Source organism: Natator depressus, chromosome 6 (genome assembly GCF_965152275.1).
Source record: "Natator depressus isolate rNatDep1 chromosome 6, rNatDep2.hap1, whole genome shotgun sequence".
NCBI lineage: Eukaryota > Metazoa > Chordata > Testudines > Cheloniidae > Natator > Natator depressus.
Genome location: NC_134239.1, coordinates 3,097,838 through 3,119,065, shown reverse-complemented (window position 1 = coordinate 3,119,065; position 21,228 = coordinate 3,097,838). Strand labels below are relative to the sequence as shown.

General features: G+C 61.9%; 1 protein-coding gene across 3 annotated transcripts; it reads right to left on the bottom strand.

The window, feature by feature from the left end:
• Nucleotides 1-204: 204 nt before the first annotated feature.
• HSD3B7 (hydroxy-delta-5-steroid dehydrogenase, 3 beta- and steroid delta-isomerase 7) lies at nucleotides 205-20,421 on the bottom strand. Of its 3 annotated transcripts, none has more exons than XM_074954283.1 (7): nucleotides 20,332-20,421; nucleotides 13,536-13,701; nucleotides 6,606-6,761; nucleotides 5,781-5,889; nucleotides 2,788-2,887; nucleotides 2,182-2,344; nucleotides 205-1,646 (listed from the first exon to the last, which is right to left on the bottom strand). In XM_074954283.1, the coding sequence occupies exons 2-7, from the start codon at nucleotides 13,693-13,695 to the stop codon at nucleotides 1,222-1,224; spliced, it is 1,113 nt and encodes a 370-aa protein (XP_074810384.1). In that variant the 5' UTR covers nucleotides 13,696-13,701; nucleotides 20,332-20,421; the 3' UTR covers nucleotides 205-1,221. The 3 variants fall into 3 exon arrangements, with proteins under 3 accessions (XP_074810384.1, XP_074810383.1, XP_074810382.1); XM_074954282.1 differs by lacking the exon at nucleotides 20,332-20,421 and adding an exon at nucleotides 19,507-19,626; XM_074954281.1 differs by lacking the exon at nucleotides 20,332-20,421 and adding an exon at nucleotides 17,036-17,229.
• Between the last annotated feature and the right edge of the window lie 807 nt (nucleotides 20,422-21,228).

Here is a 21,228-nt window from a genome sequence, read left to right as displayed (position 1 = left end):
TGGGAGCCAGCGCCCCCTAGAGGGGAGAGGCCCTGTGTCCCATTCCCCATCCCGCTGAGCCAGCCAGCCCCCTGCCCTGGGGCCAGATGGGAGCCAGCGCCCCCTAGAGGGGAAAGGCCCCGTGTCTCCTTCCCCACCCCCTGAACCAGCCAGTCCCCTTCCGACCCTACAAAAATAATCTTTTATCCATTATCAAGTGATCCTTTAACAGTTTAATTAATACATAAGTTACCAGACTTTGCTTGGTGTGTCTGCGTGTAATGGGCTGTAGGCGTTAGGCCTCTTATTAGAATTAGTCATAATAAAATATTATTAATTATTATTATTAACTATTGAGGAAATTAATGCTTGGACTAGAGGTATTAATGCGGGGAAGGAAAGCCTGGAGCTGGAGTTCCATGGGGAATGGACTCCAATCCAAGAGGTGTAATACCCGGGTTGGTCTCCATGGAGAATGGAGTCTAGTCCGGCAGATAATACATAGGTGGGAAGGAAAGCCCAGAGCTGGATCTCCATGGAGAATGGAGTCCAGGACCCAGATTTCTTGAGTACGATCCGGGTCCAGCTGTTTGACCCTCCTCTGTGATGACATGGGTCTTGGGGGGGGGGACTCCAGGTCCAGAGCCCTTTACAGTAGAGCCGGTTCCTCACCCAAAGTGCACTGGGGATCTGGACCAAAGCACTAGGATGGTAACAAAATCCAGATTTGGCTCCATTTGCAAACAGAGTGGGCTGGTCTGCAGTCATGCACTTGGGGGGGGAAGCAGAAGCTGGACTCCCGGAGTCCAACACGGATCTGGATCCCAAGTCCCCCGTGTGCTGGGATGAGACAAGACCTGGACTGGCAAATTCCTGGGCACGGAGGGGCACAGCCTGGACGCAAAACCCAGATCTGGAATCCATCTCCATGGAGCCGGACTCACTGGAAGGCTGTAGGTAGGATCAGAGCAAAACCCGATGCGGATTCCCACATCCCCTGCTCAGACACCCATGGGCTGAATCAAAAGCCGGATCCGGATTAACACATCCCCTGCCCTGACACCCGCGGAAGTAAAACCCAGATCTGGATTTCCTGCTCCCCTGGCACTGACCCTGGTGGGTTGGAACAACACCTGGATCTGGATCCCCCTCTCCGGAGCTGGATTCATTGCAAAGATACGTGCAGGCTGGAATCGAGACCCGGTTGCCCAGTCCACCGCTCCGCTCTGGCTCCCACCCGCCCTACTTCCCCGCCTCTCTCTGGGCATCGACCTCCTGGATCCAGGCCACAGTGCGGGCTCGGCTCTCCTCCCAGGTGTAGAGGGGCTGGTAGCCGAAGTGGCGCTGGGCCTTGTCCGTCTGCACCGTGAAGGTGGTGCTGGCCACGGCCAGGGTGTACGGGTTGAGCAGGGGGGCGTAGGAGAAGAAGGGCCGGAGAAGCCGCCGGATGAGGCTGTTGGCCAAGGCCAGGCAGCGCAGGAGCCAGAAGGGCACGACGGGCTGGGAGCCCACGAGGCGGAAGCCGCAGGAGGCCAGGATCTCCATGTTAAAGTCCTCGTAGCTCTTGTAGGGGGAGGCGTCATAGCAGAAGTAGACCTGGCCCCCGATGGCCACCGGGGCGTCCTGCATCTGCCGAGCCACCAGCACGTGCATCCAGGCCACGTTGCCTGCAGGGGAGACAAGGGGGGGTGGGTGTCAAACGCCCAGCCCTGATCCGCCCCAGGAGGAGACAGTGGGGCTCTCACATCCCCCCTCCCAAAGATACATCTCCCCGTGGTTGGCCAGGAATTCAATCCTGCCTGTGAGCTGCAGCCACTAGATGGCGACATCGCTCAGACACACACACACACACACGAGCCCAATCCCCTCCAGCAGGGGGCAGTGCTACACACACATAATCCCGCCCCCGGACCACGCCCCATTTGCACAGTCTCCCTGCATCTACATGCACAAACCACACCGGTGCCTGCCCCCCCCCCACCAAGGAGTATTAGCAGAGCTGGGGGGGGAGGGATCTGGGCTAGCAGGGGCTGCGGGTCGGGAGTGAGGGGCACCGGCAGGGCTGGAGTGGGGGGGCAGGGCTGGGCTAGCAGGGGGCTGCGGGTTGGGAGTGAGGGGCACTGGCAGGGCTGGGCAGGGGGACAGGGCTGGGCTAGCAGGGGGCTGTGGGTCAGGCGTGAGGGGCACCATGCTCTCACTCACCCACGTAGACCCGGCCGTGCTCGGTGCTGACGGGAATGGCCCGGAGCAGCCTCCGTCCCGTCTGCAGCCCCTTCTCGTAGAATTCCTTCATTAGTGGGTGTTTCTCCCCATAGATCCCCGTGGGGCGCAGGGCGCAGGTTACCAGCCATCGACCACCCCCCAGCTGTGGGCAGACATGGGGGTGAGCACCAGGATGCCTGGGTTCCCAGGCCCTAACCCAGACGCCTGGGTCCCATCCCCTCACTCCCCAGAGGCTGAGTGCTCTGTGTGATGCCCTCCCAGAGGCCTGGGTCCCATTCCCCAACCCAATCTCTCTCCCACCCCCCACCCCCCCGATGGCTGCAGAGTCCTTAGTGGGCTAGTCCTGGATGCCTGGGTTCCATTTCTTTTCCCGGACACCTGAGTCCCATTTACTCCCTCCCTGGTGCTGGGGGGCTCCCTAGAGGTGCTGACCGTTCCTTGACCCGGACACCTGGGTCCCATTTCCTTCCTCCTGTGGGGTTACGGGACAGAGGATGCAGAGGTCCATGGCGAGGGGGGTCTAACAGATGCGTAGGTCTCATTCCCCATCCCAGGGGCTGTGCCAGGGGGTTGGGGGCTACTTACAGGCATCCCATTGGCCTCAATGACCATGCGCTCGGCCCGTGCCTTGCTCAGAGGGTACGGCTGCTCGTGCAGGGCATCGTAGGCCGAGTCCTCATTCCCCCTGCAATGGGCAAGACACAGGCACTCAGGGGCAGTGCCACTTCCTTCCTGCCTGTCCCCTTTCCAGGATCCCACGGCCCCCACCATCCCTCTGCTCTGAGCTCTGGCAGTCCCCGCACCCCTCCTCTTAAGCCCTTCCCCCTCTGCTGGGATCCCACTACCCCCACCATCACCTTGCTCTGAGCTCTGGCAGTCCCCGCCCCCCTCCCCTTAAGCCCTTCCCAGTCTGCTATGATCCCACCACCCCCACCACCCGTCTTGCTCTGGACCATGGTGTGATGAAGTGGGACTGTTCTTAATGTTTCCTCTGAATACTGTAGGGGTGCCTCAGTTTCCCCTAGGCATTTCTTAAGTCTCTAGGCGGTGGGATAAGAGGGTGTAATTGTTGCAGAGCAAAGGGCCAGTGTACATTAATGGCCGACACTCTGTCTCCTGGCAACTGCTGGCCTGGGCCCTTCCCCCCTGCAAGGTGAGAGCTAAAGGGTTGGAGAACAAAGGAATCAGGTGCCCTCCTGGCCGGGGAAAGGGACAAAGCCCAGAGGAGGAGGGGCTGGAGGGTGAGTTAGTTGGGGGCTGGCTGGGGACATGGAGTGAGGTGCAGACGTGGTTGTCTGGCTCACTGCCCCCCAAAATGGACCCGGCTGAGGGGTCCTGTTCTCTGCACCTACAAACTCTGTGTTAGACTATGTTCCTGTCGTCTAATAAACCACCTCTTTTACTGGCTGGCTGAGAGTCCCGTCTGACTGCAGAGTTGGGGGGCAGGACCCTCTGGCTTCCCCAGGACCCCGCCGGGGCGGACTGGCTGTGGGAAGCGCACGGAGGGGCAGAGGAGGCTGAATGCTCCGAGGTCAGACCCAGGAAGATGGAGCCGGGGGAGCTGTGTGTCCCGCAGACAGGCTGCTCCCAGAGAGGAGACTTCCCCCGAGTCCTGCCTGGCTGCGTAGGGGGCAGCTCCAGAGCATCGCCCGGGGACCCCGTGACACATGGCCACCTGCCCAGCCTCTCCCCCTCCGCTATTCCCCACCACCCCACCCTGGAACCCCCCCAGCCAGCTCCAAGCAATGGAGGGACATTGAAACAACCCCCAGCCAGCGCTGGGTGGAAGCTGCTGTCCCCAGCCACCCACAGCTGGAAGGGCCGCACGGGAACTGTGTGCAGCAAAAAACAAACAGAGCACAGCTGCTTGCCTCCTGAAAAGCTTCAGAATATGAGAACAGGACCCAGGCATCCGGGATGACAGACAGGCGTAGCCCGGGCCGGGGCGGGGAGAGACAAAGATGGGGAACGGGACCCAGGCACCCGGGAAGGGCGTCACGGCTTAACATGCCCAGTGCCTGCAGTGTGTTTGTTTCGTGTGGCGGTTGCCATGGGGCTGGGGTGGGACCCCTGAGGGAAGCCCTGGGTGGGGCTGGAAACAGCTGAGGCGGGGTGGGAGCCAGAGACCGCAGGCAGGGAGGGGCGGGGAGTCATGGAACCACAGAGTCACAGAACCGGAGGGGACCTCGAGAGATCCCGTCCCCTGCACTCACGGCAGGACGAAGTATGATCTAGACCCGTGGTTCCCAAACTGGGGGGTCATGAACCCTTGGAGGGTTTGTGAAATGCATCTCAGAAAAAATTCGGGAATGAGGGACAGAGCCATCCCTAGAGACCCCGGGCGTGGGGGCTGGCAGCCCGTGACCACGACTTCCTGGCAAAACACCTTGAAGCTTTGCTATAGCCGGGCGTTTGTTTTCCTGGACTGCTCAAGACCCGAAGGCTTGGGGGAGGAACTCTTTAATTGCGTTGGCTTCTTAAATACCTTCCTGCTGTTTCAGGTCTGATACTCCCTGATAAAACACGGAGGAGGCTTAATCAAAGAGATAGAAGCTACGGCCGTGAAGTCTTGGAAGAGCATTGCCGTTTTCATAATGTAACACAATTAATGCAACGATACGTAATAATGTAATACTAAATGGTGTGCAGTGAGGGTACCAAATTATTTCGAAGAACTCCACATCTGTAATTTATGCTCAGGCAAGGGAGAAAATCCCTGGAAATGTTCATTTTTCAGAGGGGGTTCGCGAGAGCTGATATTTTCGTGAAAGGGATTCGCGGGTTGTTTAAATTTGGGAACCACTGATCTAGACCATCCCTGACAGGGGTTTGTCCAACCTGCTCTTAAAAATCCCCAGTGATGGAGACTCCACCACCTCCCTGGGCAAGTTATTCCAGACCTTAGCCACCCTGACAGTTACAAAGTTTTTCCTAATGTCCAACCTAAACCGCCCTTGCTGCAATTAAGCCCACTGCGTCTTGTCCTATCCTCAGAGGTTAAGAAGAACAATTTTTCTCCCTCCTCCTTGTAACAACCTTTTACAGACTTGAAAACTGTTCTCACGTCCCCTCTCAGTCTTCTCTTCTCCAGACTAAACAAACCCAGTTCTTTCAATCTTCCCTCACAGCTCATGGCTTCTAGACCTTGAATCATTTCTGTTGCTCTTCTCTGGACTCTCTCCAATTTGTCCACATCTTTCCTGAAATGTGGCGCCCAGAACCAGACCCAAAACTCCAGCTAAGACCGTATCCGCGTGGAGTAGAGCGGAAGAATTACTGCTCGTGTCTTGCTGACAACACTCCTGCTGATACAGCCCAGAAGGATGTTCGCTTTTTTTGCCACAGCGTGACACTGTTGACTCATATTTAGCTTGTGATCCACTATGACCCCCAGATCCCTGTCCGCAGTCCTCCTTCCTAGGCCGTCATTTCCCATTCTGTGTTTGTGCAGTTGATTGTTCCTTCCTAAGGATGAGGGCCTTTAACCCCTAGGACGCCTGGGTTCTGTCCCTGGCTCTAGGAGGGGACTAGGGTCTAGTGGTTAGAGCGGGGGGGCTGGGAGCCAGGAACCTAGGTACCTGTAGAAGGGATCCCCCTTGGTGTTGGGGCCCACAACCTCCATGCTGCTGGTGTAGATCAGATACTGGGTCCCATGCTCAATGCAGGCGTCAATCACATTCTTGGTCCCTGGAGGTGGGGGTTGGGGGAAAGGAAAACATGGGGTTAATCAGGTTTCTGCGCACCCCTAACTCTGCCTGGCATGAGAGCCTTCTCCTCCACAACCCAGCCCCTGCACCAGGTCCCGGAGCAGCCAGAGGGGTGGAGGCTGGGAGCCAAGACTCCACGGTACCTCAGTTTCCCTTCTGCACCTAAATTCTCCAGCTCCGGAATCATTCTCTGTTCCTCAGAAGAGGTGGATCAGGCTGCTGGGGCCGGGACCTTGGGCAGGGCTCGTGCGGGGGCTAGTGGGCCCCCCCGGATTCACTTGCCCACCCAGTAACGCTATTTGTGTTTGGTAAAGAGCTCGCAGAGGCGTCACCTGCAGCCTCTTCCCTCTTTAGTCACTGGGCTGCATGGGAGGGATTTTCCGAAGCTCAGGGTTTTCCGTGGAAACCTGGAGGCGAGACAGACGGCCCGAGCCAAGAGCAGCGGAGATCGCTCCGAGGAGCGGGAAAGGAGAGGAGACGTTCAGGATTGCAGTCCCAGGCTCAGCCTCAACGGGGTGCTGGCTGTTGGGGGTGGGGGGGTGTTCCCGGCTACTCCAGAGCCAGCAGGGGGCGCTATCGAGCGCGAGGCAGGAAGGCTGGCTGCCAGGAGAGAGCACCCCCGCCGCGCTCCCTGGAGCAAAGCGGCCCCCCCACCCCACCCCCAGCGACGTGCGCTGCCCCAGCCCCTTCCCATACCGTGAACGTTCACCTCTGTGATCTTCTCGGGCGGGACCCTGCCCCACACGTCCACCAAGCTGGCTGCGTGGATCACCACGTCCGCCCCCTTCACAGCAGCCCCAACGTCCGTGGGGCTACTGATGTCCCCCCGGATCAGGTTCACCTTCACCTTCTCTGAAACAGAGAGACAGAGCCCCGGTGAGAGGGCTTGAAATGGGGCAGGGGGCTAGGAGCCCAGACTCCTGGGTTCTCTCCCCAGCTCTGGGAGGGGAGTGGGGTCTGGTGGTTAGAGCAGGGGGGCTGGGAGCCCGGACTCCTAGGTTCTCTCCCCAGCTCTGGGAGGAGAGTGGGGTTTGGTGGTTAGAGCAGGGGGGCTGGGAGCCCGGACTCCTGGGTTCTCTCCCCAGCTCTGGGAGGAGAGTGGGGTCACTTCTTTTACTGGTGTCTTGACAGTCACCGATCCTCTTTCCTGCCATCTGGGCTGGGTGTCATCCAGGATTCCTGGCTCCCATCCAGTGCCAGCCCCCCTCCGCATTCCTGTCCAGCCACCACCTGACCCCTGCGTGTCTCTCCATCCCTGCCTTCCAGCTGTTTCCTCGGCCTTCGGGGGAAGGAGACGTTCCTCCGGCCTTGAAACACATTTTCCGATATGAGCCACCAGATGGAAACAGACAATGGGACATCCTCCCGCAGAGAGAGGATCACGCAAGCACGGGAGATTTGGGAAATGGGAAACAGGACAGGATGCCTTTCACCTCTAGGGGGCGCCAGCTCCCATCCAGCCCCAGGGTGGGGACTGGCTGGCTCAGGGGGGTGGGGAACAGGACATGGGGCCTTTCGCCTCTAGGGGGCGCCGGCCCCGATCCAGCCCCAGGGTGGGGACTGGCTGGCTCCGGGGGGTGTGGGGTGGGATTTGAGGCCCAGATGAAAGGTGATTTCTCAACTCTCTTTTCTCAGAAAAAACTTGATTCCCTGTCTAATTGGCTCCAGTCAGGAATCCAGTGGAAACTCTCCAGGCATTTAGAACCGGAGCCGTGATTAATTTATCTTATGGAGCAAAGCAAGTTTGAAAGCCAGTTTCTTCCAATGGAAGTTTCCTAATACATAGCTCTGCTGGTGCCCCTCGCTCCCGACCCACAGCCCCATGCCAGCCCAGCCCTGCCCCCCAGCTCCCGACCCGCAGCCCCCTGCTAGCCCAGCCCTGCCCCCCCCCAGCCCTGCCGGTGCCCCTCACTCCCGACCCGCAGCCCCCTGCCAGCCCAGCCCTACCCCCCCCAGCCCAGCCCTGCCCCCCAGCTCCCGACCCGCAGACCCCTGCTAGCCCAGCCCTGCCCCCCCCCAGCCCTGCCGGTGCCCCTCGCTCCCGACCCGCAGCCCCCTGCCAGCCCAGCCCTACCCCCCAGCTCTGCCGGTGCCCCTCACTCCTGACCCACAGCCCCCTGCCAGCCCAGCCCTGCCCCCCAGCTCCCGACCCGCAGCCCCCTGCTAGCCCAGCCCTGCCCCCCCCAGCCCTGCCGGTGCCCCTCACTCCCCACCCACAGCCCCCTGCCAGCCCAGCCCTGCCGGTGCCCCTCGCTCCCGACCCGCAGCCCTCTGCTAGCCCAGCCCTGACCCCCCCCAGCCCTGCCGGTGCCCCTCACTCCCGACCCGCAGCCCCCTGCTAGCCCAGCCCTGACCCCCCCAGCCCTGCCGGTGCCCCTCACTCCCCACCCGCAGCCCCCTGCCAGCCCAGCCCTGGGCTCCCCCCCAGCTCTGCCAGTGCCCCTCACACCCGACCTGCAGCCCCCTGCCAGCCCAGCCCTGGTCCGCACCCCTCTTTCTGCTGGCTCTCCCATTTCACCTCTCTCTCTTTGGGCAGGGGCTGGCGGGAGTAGGATGCCGGTTAAAGGCCTGCCTGGGTTATGCTGGGGTGTTGCCAAGGTGAACAAGTCCAGAGCCTGGCCCAAGACCATAAATGGCAGGGCCCAGCCAGCTCAGGATCGAATCAATTCTGCTCCTGCCTCCAGCTCACTGACAGCATCTGGTCCTGCCTGGGAGCAGCTCTCCGCTGCCTTCAAGGGGTCAGGCGCAAGGCAAACGCTGACCACACAGCGTGGGTGCTGCTGGAAACCAAATAGACACTCCATCCCCCTGCTCTAACCACCAGACCCCACTCCCCTCCTACAGCTGGGAGAGAACCCAGGAGTCCTGGCTCCAGCCACCCCCCCCACTCTAACCACTAGCCCACACTCCCCTCCCAGAGCTGGGATAGAATCCAGGAGTCCTGGCTCCCAGCCCCTCCCTGCTCTAACCACCAGACCCCACTCCCCTTCCAGGGCCAGGTACAGAACCCAGGCATCCTAGGGACTAGTGTTGAGCACTCTGGAGCTGGGAGTCAGGATGCCTGAGTAACTGCCCCCCCCCACCCCCACCCAACACGCACACACACTACGTGACTTAGCACACACAAAACACAGACACAAATGCTATTGTTCTGGGTTGACCCATAGAGGCAGCAGCTGGAGATACAGCCCTCCCCCACCCAGCTGTCTGATCCCCCCCCACACACACACTCACTCTGAGATCACCACCTGCAGGCCGAGCCCTCAGATAGGAACCAGCAAAACATGTTACTTCCTTCAGTGTCCGTGTGTGTCTGTGTGTCCACATGTACTTCCCCCTGCTGGAGGGAATCGGGCCAGGTGGGTTGGAGACAAAGTGGGAATGGTCTATACTATTTTTAGGACCTCCCCCATGTGTGCCTCAGTTTCCCTCTGTACTTTGCTTGGCTGCCTGGGGTGGGGGAACAAAAGGGTTAACGCTGGTCGTGGAACAGCATAGGAGACGGGGTGGGGAGGGGTCGGACACCGGGCTGTCTCGGACGCAGCAAGGGATGGGTTGAAAATGACCCAGATCAACAGGGATCCGCAGAGACGAGCTCAGCTCCCAGGATGCTCAACCGCGGGAAGCTCAGGCCGGGTGGCAGGGATGAACTCAGCCTGGCCCTGCCTGGAGAATGAGGCCCGAGCTGGGACCAGCAGAGGATAAAGCGGGGGGGTGCTCCTGGAGGAAGCTGGGCACTCACTCCCGGCTCTGGGCGAAGCTAAGGGGGGCCAGGGCCGGAGGCCAAGTGAGCAATAAACCTGGCGCTGCTTGGAAAAGGTGGCTGGATGTCCCTGCCAATGCTGGCTGGGTGCCGTGGGTCCTGCAGTGTGGACACGCCTGTACACCCAGGGGTCTGCCTGAGTTGGACTCGCCAGGCAGGGCTAGAGGAGCAAAGCAGGGGGGGCTGGAGCCCAGACACTCCGTCTCAGAGGCAGGGAGGCTGCCGGGCCGCCCCTGAAGGAAGAGTGGGACCCCTCGGGGGTCCATCCCAGGTACGGGGGTCCCTCCAAGAGACTGTTTAAAACCTGGGATGTAACACCGGTCCTGTGGCTCCGGGACAGGTGGCGGTAGCGGTGGGATCCACAATCCACCAGGAGCATTTGGCAAGAAGTGACTTGTGGGCAGTAAAAACAAAGTCAAAGGAAACAGCAGGAGAATGGTGCCTAAGCCCCACTCTCGCTCGGACAGGGAGAGAGGGGTAGCACTGGCAGCTCCTGGATCTGGAGTAGGGGAGGGGCAAGAGGACCCACAGAGGGGTAACTGGGGAAAGGCCTCGGGGTGCCCATTCCGCAGGGAGCCGAGATACCAAATTGTTGCCTCAGTTTACAGGGGTTGCGGGGGGGTACAGATGCCGACCTCATGGCCGGCGAGAAGTCCTGCACTTTGAACCTGACCAGCCCCGCGGCCCGGCCCCTCCCTTGCACCCCCTCCTCGGTCCCAAAGCGAGAGTGGTGGGTGGCCGGGGAAGTTCCAAAGGCCCCATCACACCTTAACAGGGTGTTCAGAGGACTCAGGGTTTGACACCCCCCCCCCCCCAAGCAGGAGAATATCTCCACAAGTGGGGGCCGGGTGCAGGGCTCACGCCACTGGAGGATTCATTTAATCCGGCCGGGTTGGAGCGACTCTCGGAGATCCGCCCCCACGAGGGCAGAACGTGGCTGGACAGGAAGCTGGGGGAGCTGCCGAGCGTAGGCCGGTGGGCAGACAATTTGCAGAGAGTAAGCTGAAGGGGAGTGGGCCAGATCGGGGGCTCCCACGCGGGCAGACCTCCTGCAAGGGATCTCAGGAGGAGGTGCAACGTTTATAGGAAAACAGGGCACAGGTGTCCGATGAAATCAGGGTTGCCCAGGACGGAGGCGATCACTCATCCACCGCCCAGCCAGGGAGGGCAAACTCTGGGATTGATCTCTGGGGGGAAAGCCATCACCCAGCCAGACCCCTTGGGGGCAGGGAGGATCCCACCGCAAGCACCATCTCCTGCTGGACTCTCCTGGATCTCAGACTCCTGTGGTCCCCAGTGGGGTCAATGGTCAATGGGGAGACCGCTACTGGGTGGAGAGATTCTAGGACGGAGGGAAACCTGGCATGAAAATGGCATAGCGAGTACACTTATAAAGTTTGCAGACCATGCCAAGCTGGGGAGGTTGCGAGTGCTTTGGAGGTTAGGATGAAAATTCAAAATGCTCTGGACAAACTGGAGAAATGGTCTGAAGTCAATAAGATGAAATTCAACAAGGACAAATGCAAAGGACTCCACTTAGGAAGGAACAATCAGCTGCACACATACAAAATGGGAAATGACGGCCTAGGAAGGACTGCGGACAGGGAACTGGGGGTCAGAGCGGACCACAAGCTAAATATGAGTCAACAGTATCACACTGTTGCAAAAAAAAAAAAAAAGGGGGAGGGGGAACATCCTTCTGGGCTGTATCAGCAGGAGAGTTGTCAGCAAGACACGAGGAGTAATTCTTCCGCTCTAATTAGGCCTCAAGTGGAGTATCGGGTCCAGTTCTGGGCGCCACATTTCAGGAAGGATGTGGACAAATTGGAGAGAGTCCGGCGAAGAGTGACAAAAACGATTCAAGGTCTAGAACCCATGAGCTGTGAGGGAAGATTGAAAGAACTGGGTTTGTTTAGTCTGGAGAAGAGAAGACTGAGGGGGACTTGAGAACAGTTTTCAAGTCTGCAAAAGGTTGTTACAAGGAGGAGGGAGAAAAATTGTTCTTCTTAACCTCTGAGGATAGGACAAGACGCAATGGGCTTAATTGCAGCAAGGGCGGTTTAGGTTGGACATCAGGAAAAACTTCCTACCTGTCAGGGTGGTTACGCCCTGGAAGAAATTGTCCAGGGAGGTTGTGGAGTCTCCATCATTGGAGATTTTTAAGAGCCGATTGGACAAACACCTGTCAGGGAAGGTCTAGATAACACTCAGTCCTGCCGTGAGTGCAGGGGACGGGACTGGACGACCTCTCGAGGTCCCTTCCAGTCCTGTGATTCTGTTCCAACCCCCTCAAACGCTGCAGGGCCATGGGACCCGGGCTAAGGGCCCAGGTGCGGAGCTATTTGGCTCAGATCCCTGGACAGACACAGGACGGCTCGGGCAGGGGGTGGGTAGTGGGGGCTCCCCAGCTTGGATGCCCTCCTCGGGAAAGACAGCGTCACTTCGAGCCACAAGTCAGGCCCTGGAGCTGTGCCAGCTGAAAGTTCAAACCAGGGCTCAGAGTGGAGACGTCATCGAAAGTGCGAACAGCTGAACTGGCAGGGAGCGGACGGTCCCTCCCCAGGCTTTGCCCCTAACACAGAGGAAAGGCCCTTGAGCCTCAGGACGCTCATGAGCAACCCTGGCCCGTGAGCGGGACCGAGCCCCAGCCAGCTCCGCACGCAAGACATGAGTCACCCGGGCGTGCCTGCAGCTCGCGGCCGTGACCCAGGGAGCAAGCTCCCGGCCTGCCTGCCCTGGCCGGGAGAGCCGAGCCCGGTGGGATCGGAGCCTGGGGCAGGAGACGCGGGCAGGCTCACCCGGGCCGGGTGGCGGGAGAAGCCCCAGGGAAGGGGAAAGCAGCCGAGAGGTGGCGGCCAGCCACAGAGACGCCTGCCCAGAGTGTGACACAGCCCCGGGGGGGTTCCCTTAACCAACAGAGCCCAAATCACAGCCTACCGGGGGGCTGGGGGGGGGAGAGGACCCTGCCCTGGGCGGGAGAGCAACGGGGTCCTTGCATGCACACAGCCCTGGAGGGGACCTGCCAATGTGGGGGAGCGCCCTGCGCCCCTGGCCAGCAGAGCCCCAGGGATAGGGCTCAGTTAAGACCCAGCTTTGCAGGGGGACAAACCTACACTGCCCCTTCCCCCAAATACTCAGGGGGTCCTTCCCTCCCTCCCCCCACAGCTTAGGGGGATGGGCACCTCAAGCCAGCTGAGCCATGGGGGAAGGTGAGTCCCCTGCCCCCCTCACCCCCTGGCAGATGAGGGGAGGGGGTCATGGCAGGACCCAGCCCACTTTCACACCCAAAGGTTTCAGGGTGGCAGATGGGTGCTGGGTGGGGGGGGGGGCATGAAAACTTCCCCCTCCCCCCATACACCCAGTTAGCATCATCTAAACGAGCAGCCCTACCGGGGGGAGGGGAAACTGCTCCGCACGGAGTGTCAGCCGCTGAGTTTGGTGGTTAAGAAACCAAGCTGGAAGGATCTGAAAGTGGCTGGCAGATACCGTGGGTGGCTTTGAACTCCCTCCGGGACACGGGTTAACACGCCCCTGCTTGGTTCGGCCTCCAAGGGGGAGGGGAGGGATGAAGTGGGGATTTCCTGTAATATTTTCCAGAATCCCACTCTGCCTCAGTTTCCCTCTGTTATTTTCACAGCTGTCCCAGGAGGGCAGGGGGGATGGTTTGGAGACCTACAGCTCAGTCTAGGAGGTGGGGAGGTCACGGGGCCAACTCTGAAGGAAGGGAGCGGGGTCCCTTGGGGGTCTGGCCTACTGGTGGGGTTCCCCCAAGGGACCGTTTCAACGCTGGGGTACAGCCCCATGCAGCCCTGCCCCCTGCTGGAGGGAATTGGGGGGGGGAGGGTGCACGCCCCGTGCCTCACCTGTCCCCAGCTGCCCCAGGGCCGGATCCAGCTGCAGATCGAAGACACGCACCTCGGCCACGTTGGACGACCGCTCCACCAGCATCCGCACCAGATGGGAGCCCAGAAACCCACAGCCGCCCGTCACCAGATAGACCTGGCGGGCCCGGTGCCACTCCATCAGGCCCTGCGGGGAGAAGGGAGACAGGACGGGGGTTAGGCAAGGGGGGTGGAGATGGCAGGCCAGGGGGAGCTCAGGCTGGGGGGCAGGCGGGGAGTTTGCATACCAATCCTTTCTCTCTGCCCTGGATGCCTCCTTCCCGTCCCCTTCACTCCCTGGGAAATACGGGGCCCCTCGAGATCAACCCCCAGCACTGTGGTCCCGGACTCCTGGGTCCCAGCCTGCCAACATCCCGAGACCCTCCCGCCCCCAAATGGCATGGCCCAGATGTCCCAGACTTAATGACCCCTCTGTGGCAGGTGCCGACTCCCAGGGCTATAATTTACGGCTTTGCTACCCCGGATGCCTGGGTTCCCGCCTCAGGGTTGCGGCTTGTGGGAACCGTAAGCAGACTGGAGAGCAATTTCCTCTCTGAAATAGCGAAAGACAAAAGGAAGCCTGTGTGTTTATGAGCCCTTGTCAATAGCCAGGAAGCAAAGCCGCCCTTGAATTTACAACAGCCCAAACCATTTTCCGCATCACAATGAACAACAGGGGAGGACAAGCGGCGGCTGGGTTGGCTCTGGGGTGGGGAACCAAGGGAACAGCTGTACAGGGATGCCGAGATGCAGCCACTTCTGGGGCGGGGCAGCTGGGGAACAGCCGCACATAAATAGGTGGGAGAGATAGCTTAGTGGTTTGAGCATTGGCCTGCTAAACCCAGGGTTGTGAGTTCAATCCTTGAGGGGGCCCATTTAGGGAACTGGGGCAAAAAAAAATTGGGGATTGGGCCTGCTTTGAGCAGGGGGTTGGACTAGATGATCTCCTGAGGTCCCTTCCAACCCTGATATTCTATGAGTCCAAACGCCGCATGGGGACGGCTCACCTGGCCCTGAGACGCAGCCACCTCGGGGCGGGGGGCAGCTGAGGAATGGCCCGCCCAACCCCTTTCCCAGCCTCCTCTGCGTCTCAGAGGGAACATTTCTTGCCGTAAGCAGCTGGGCTATTTTAAAGAGCGGTCTGGAGGTGACCTTAGCATGTCCTGTCGCTTTTCAAAGAACTTCCTTTTCTGGCTCTTTCTGGTTCACTGCGGTTGGAGGCCGTGTGCTGTAAGGACTGGGGGGGCTCAGCAGGGGGCGCTCTCCCCAGGCAGCCAGGGCTGGCGCCGATGCCCCAGTGCGGCGCTAGGGGGCGCTGTGCTGCAGGGAGCGGGGGATCAGCAGGGGGCGCTCTCCCCGGGCAGCCAGGGCCGGCGCCGATGCCCCAGTGCGGCGCTAGGGGGCGCTGTGCTGCAGGAGCGGGGGATCAGCAGGGTGCGCTCTTCCCTGGCAGTCAGGGCCGGCGCCGATGCCCCAGTGCGGCACTAGGGGGCGCTGTGCTGCAGGGAGCGGGGGATCAGCAGGGGGCGCTCTCCCCAGGCAGCCAGGGCCGGCGCCGATGCCCCAGTGCAGCGCTAGGGGGCACTGTGCTGCAGGGAGCGGGGGATCAGCAGGGGGCGCTCTCCCCAGGCAGCCAGGGCCGGCGCCGATGCCCCAGTGCGGCGCTAGGGGGCGCTGTGCTGCAGGGAGTGGGGGATCAGCAGGGGGCGCTCTCCCCGGGCAGTCAGAGCCGGCCCCAATGCCCCAGTGCGGCGCTAGGGGGCGCTGTGCTGCAGGGAGTAGGACGGGGATCAGCAGGGGGCGCTCTCCCCGAGCAGCAAAAGCTAGATCCAATGCCCCAGTGTGACACTAGGGGGCGCTGTGCTGCGGGGATCAGGGCAAAGGCTCAGTAGGGGGGCGCTCTCCCCTGGCAGCCAGGGCTGGCCCCGCTGTGGTGTCTCTCAGCTGCATGCATTACAGTTGAGTTTTTATATTGCATTAGCACCTTCACCCTACAAAACGTCGGGGCCCCGTAGTGCCGGGCGCTGCCCAGACCCACAGCGGGAGCCAGCCCCTGCCCCGCAGGGCTCACAGTCTAACTGGACAAAGGCAAGAACGCTCTCCCCCTTTTACAGCTGGGGAAGCTGAGGCTCAGAGAAACCCAGGACTTGCGCAAGGTCCCACAGGGAGTCTAAGGCAGAGCCAGAGATAGAACCCAAGCGTCCTGGCTCTCAGCCCTGCTCCTGCTGTAACCACTAAACCCCGCTCCCCTCCCAGAGGCAGGGATAGAACCCAGGAGTCTGGATCACCCAGCCCAGCACCCTAAGCACGGCTCAGTTCCGGTCTCGATTTCCCAGCAACAGGAAGGCCAGTAAATGCGGGAAACCTGCTTAGGAGAGGGAAATGACAGGGATCACTTCGTGCTTCCCTGACGCAGGACAAATTATCCACCCCCAGCCCCCCAGCAGCCCAGCCAGCCAGGGTCTGCACTCAGTCAGTGACTGGATGCTGCATGCCAGCCAACCCCATCCCCCCTCCGAGGGCAGAACCCAGGAGTCCTGGCTCCCAGCCCGCCTGCTCTAACCACTAGATCCCACTCCCCTCCCAGAGCCAGGAGAGAACCCAGGAGTCCTAGCTCCCAGGCCCCCCTGCTCTAACCCACTAGACCCCACTCCCCTCCCAGAGCCAGGAGAGAACCCAGGAGTCCTAGCTCCCAGCCCCCCGCTGCTCTAACCCAACATGGTCGGAAGGGAGCGCACCCGTGCTCTGCCCCTTGGCAGCAGGGCACGCAGCCAGCTGAGTTGTTTGGATTAAATGGCTGGCTCTCGTATCTGTAAATAATTGCCAGGGGATGTCCCCAGATCACCGCACACCAGCTCAGACTTCAGGCGGTTGACAGGGAAGAGATTCCCCCCCCACCCCACCCCCCAGCACTGCAAAAGTCATTGCAAGCCCCCGGCTTATGTGGGGAGAAGGGGGCCGGCCCTGGCATAGCTGGGGGGAGGGGGGGCCACACAGGATGGGAGGGAGGGGCACTGGCAGAGCTGAGAGCGGACGGGGTGGAATCTGTCCCAGATCGGCCCAGGCCAGTGCGTCCCGTCTTCTGGAGACAGAAGAGGTTAGATCCATCTCGTTTATCAACCGTTTCATGGGCCCGGCCTGGCCAGACCATCCCCACGGCACACCCCCGGAAAGCCGGGGCTGCACCGCGCCGGGGTCGTGCCGATGCCCCGCAGACAAGGGGGGAGGGATAGCTCAATGGTTTGAGCGATGGCCTGCTAAACCCAGGGTTGGGAGTTCAGTCCTTGAGGGGGCCATTTAGGGATCTGGGGCAAAAATTGGGGATTGGTCCTGCTCTGAGCAGGGGGTTGGACTAGATGACCTCCTGAGGTCCCTTCCAACCCTGAGATTGTATGGCGGGCCAGGTGTTCACGGTTACCCGGCCGCCTTCCGGCAGGGAGCGAGACGCTTTCCAGCCCGCTTCAGAAGCCTTGGCTCATTACCCAGGGCGGGGCGGCTGGACGCTGGGACATGAAGAACAGACGGAGCCCATCCTGGGAGCCCTCCGGTCTTGGGAAAATCACAGGCGAACAGCACCTGAGCTCAGCTCCCTGCAGGACAGCAACCCCTAGCGCCGCCCTGGGGCATTGGGGCCAGCCCTGAGCACCAGGGCTCTCATCCGGGTTCATTCCCAGCCCACGGTAGCTGTGTTCCCATGTTGGTGCCTCCCGGAGCCCCCCTCCCCGCTTCCAGAGGCGAGTAGCCAAGGTGAAGCAGAGATAAGATGCGTGGGCGAGCATGGCCATGAGATTAGAACCAGCTCTGCCCTTGACCCGCCGCCATCACGTAAAGCCGTCACCCCGGCCCTCCCAGAGCTGGGGATGGAACCCAGGAGTCCTGGCTCCCAGCCCCAGGCTGTTCTAACCGACCAGCCCCCATTGCCCTGCCAGAGCTGGGGATGGAACCCAGGAGTCCTAGCTCCCAGCCCCCAATGTTCTAACCCACTAGACCCCACCCCCCTCCCAGAGCTGGGGAGAGAACCCAGGAGTCCTGGCTCCCAGACCCCCCTGCTCTAATCCACCAGAACCCACCCCCCTCCCAGAGCTGGGGACAGAACCAGGAGTCCTGGCTCCCAGATCTCCCCCATACAGAACTCTGGGCCCATCTGGCCACTCCCAGAAGGTGCCCTGCACCCACTAGGGCCATGCGGTGCTGCCTGACCCCGGCTGAGAGATGCCCTGATGCATGGGTGTGAGCGGTCTCATGTAAACGAGACCAGCCAGACGAGCAGGTGCTATTACTTCAGAGCGTGAGAGTCCAGCCAGGGTGGAAACGCGGCCCTAGTTCTTAGAGCGGATCGCAGCCCCCAGCCAGGAGAGGTGTTAACCCCAGGCCCAGAACAGGGGCCAGAGACCAGGCTAGATGGGCCCCTGGCTGGCAGGGTGGGGGCAGGATGCCAGGCTGGATGGGGCTGCAGGCTCTGACAGGGAAGCACCTGTTCTCATGCAAGCGGGAAGGGCCGCGAAGGGGTTAACCGAGCAGAGATGGAAATGGAAAATTTCTCAGACGCTGAATTTGCTCCAGCTTCTATGCATCAGAGCAACTGGTGTGTCGTCCCCCCGCACAGGGAGTCCTAGATCCCTTCCCCCGCCAACTCCAACCCACCAGACCCCACTCCCCTCCCAGAGCTGGGGAGAGAACCCAGGAGTCCTGGCTCCCAGCCCCCACTGCTCTAACCCACCAGACCCCACTCCCCCTCACCCAGAGCTGGGGAGAGAACCCAGGAGTCCTGGCTCCCAGACCCTACTCCCCTCCCAGAGCTGGGGAAAGAACTCAGGAGTCCTGGCTCCCAGACCCCCCCTGCTCTAACCCACCAGACCCCACTCCCCTCCCAAAGCTGGGGAGAGAACCCAGGAGTCCTGGATCCCAGCCCCCACTGCTCTAACCCACCAGACCCCACTCCTCCTCACCGAGAGCTGGGGAGAGAACCCAGGAGTCCTGGCTCCCAGACCCCACTCCCCTCCCAGAGCTGGGGAGAGAACCCAGAAGTCCTGGCTCCCAGACCCCCCCTGCTCTAACCCACCAGACCCCACTCCCCTCCCAGAGCTGGGGAGAGAACCCAGGAGTCCTGGCTCCCAACCCCCCTGCTCTAACCCACCAGACTCCACTCCCCTCCCAGAGCTGGGGAGAGAACCCAGGAGTCCTGGCTCCCAGACCCCCCCTGCTCTAACGCACCAGACCCCACTCCCCTCCCAGAGCTGGGGAGAGAACCCAGGAGTCCTGGATCCCAGCCCCCACTGCTCTAACCCACCAGACCCCACTCCTCCTCACCCAGAGCTGGGGAGAGAACCCAGGAGTCCTGGCTCCCAGACCCCACTCCCCTCCCAGAGCTGGGGAGAGAACCCAGAAGTCCTGGCTCCCAGACCCCCCTGCTCTAACCCACCAGACCCCACTCCCCTCCCAGAGCTGGGGAGAGAACCCAGGAGTCCTGGCTCCCAACCCCCCTGCTCTAACCCACCAGACTCCACTCCCCTCCCAGAGCTGGGGAGAGAACCCAGGAGTCCTGGCTCCCAGACCCCCCCTGCTCTAACGCACCAGACCCCACTCCCGTCCCAGAGCTGGGGAAACAACCCAGGAGTCCTGGCTCCCAGACCCCCCCTGTTCTAACCCACCAGACCCCACCCCCCTCCCAAAGCTGGGGAGAGAACCCAGGAGTCCTGGCTCCCAGACCCCCCTGCTCTAACCCACCAGACCCCACTCCCCCTCACCCAGAGCTAGGGAAAGAACCCAGGAGTCCTGGCTCCCAGACCTCCCCACCCAGAACCCAACATAGAACCCAGGAGTCCTGGAAGCGCCCAGCCAGGTGCGCAGCTCCCAGCCCAGCACCCCCAGGGCCACGCAGCCCGGGAGGCGCACGGGTGCCCCCGCAGGGGCGCGGGAGGGGGCGGATCGGGCCCGGCGGGGGGCGCGGTACCTGCTCGGCCCTAGGCTCCCAGGACTCCGGGGTTCCCGGCTGCCCTCCGCTGTGTCCTCCATGCAGTGCCATCCTCCGGCTCTGAGCCCCTCCATGGTGCCGCCTTTGTATGCACTGACAGCTGCCGCCCCGCCCTCCGCCTGCGGGTCCTAGTGCCCGCCCAGCGGCGCCGGACTCCTGGGTCCTCTCCCCAGCTCCGGGAAGGGAGTAGGGGCTAGTGGGTAGAGCGAGGGGGAGGGAGGGAGCCAGGACTCCTGGGTTCTCTCCCCAGCTCTGGGAAGGGAGTGGGGGCTAGTGCGTTAGATCAGGGGGTGGGGCTGGGAGCCAGGACTCCTGGGTTCTCTCCCCAGCTCTGGGAACGGAGTGGGGTCTAATGGGTAGAGCGAGGCGGCGGGAGGGAGCCAGGACTCCTGGGTTCTATCCCCACCTAGGGCAGGGAGGTGGGGTGGGGGCCAGGAGTCAGGACTCCTGGGTTCTATTCCCCTTTCTCTCTGGAGTCTGGAGGTGCTGGCGGGGCGGCCCCAGCGCTCCAAGCGATTTCAGTCGGGGGGTGGGGGGGCAGCAAGAACCTAGAACCTGCTCCCCCCGGTCACCGCGTTGGGCTGGATCCGAGCCGACACCCCCGCGTGGGGCAGGGCCCCCGTGTCGTCCCCCCCCGCCCCATCTTTCTATTCTCTGGCCCCCATCCTTGGCCTGTGGGACCCCAGTGGCGTGGGGAGCGTGGCAGGAGGGGGGGGGGAATACCACGTGCAGGGGCAACTGGATCCATTCAAGTTCCAGGCTGGGATCCCGTTTCCCCCCCCCCCCCCTCCCCCAACCCACTACCTGTTTCGGCCCCGTGACTGACAGGCCCTTTTTCCGCTACAGCAGAGCCACTTCCCTATTCCCAGCACCTCACCGGATCTGGGGCGGAGGGGGGAGGGCGGGGGGAGCCCCCCCTTCTTCCCCCACCTGGCGCGGGGGGGAGGGGGAGCGCCTTGGAAATGCACCGAGCGCCCCTTGTGGCCAATGGGCAGCAGCCCAGCTGCGGCACTGGCTGGATTTAAAATAAAATCGCCGCAGGTGTGGGAGCAGAGTGGGGTTAAGAGTAGGGAGGGGAGGAAGAACCCAGGAGTCCTGGCTCCCGGCCCCCCCTCCCCCCCCGCTCTAACCCACTAGACCCCACTCCCCTGCCAGAGCTGGGGAATAGGACCCAGGAGTCCTGGCTCCCAGCCCCCCAGCTCTAACCCACTAGACCCCACTCCCCTCCCAGAGCTGGGGAGAGAACCCAGGAGTCCTGGCTCCCAGCCCCGCCCCCCCCACTCCAACCACTACACCCCACTCCCCTCCCAGTCCAGGGAAAAGGCGGCTATCCTTTGGTGGCTGCAGCCGCTCCAGGAGGGATTCACACCCCCCCCCAGCTCCAGCCACAAGGGGGGGCACCGGGCAGATCCGGGTGGATTCTTACCTTGCCAGCCTGTGCCGCCCGCCAGGAGGAGGTGACGCAAGGAGACCGTAACCGGACCCCGGGGTTCCTCTTTCACCCAGCGAGACACTTTCGCTTCTAAACAGCTGGGCTCGCCAGCCAGCCCCGGCCTGTCTGCCACCAGCAGGGCGGGGATCCGTGATGAGCTCTTGTGTCGGATCAGAGCCTGCCCCCCCCAAGGGGGGGGTCCAGTCCGCACCCCCCCCAGCCAGCCAGTCCCCCACCCTTGGGCCAACACCTCCTAGAGGGGAAAAGCC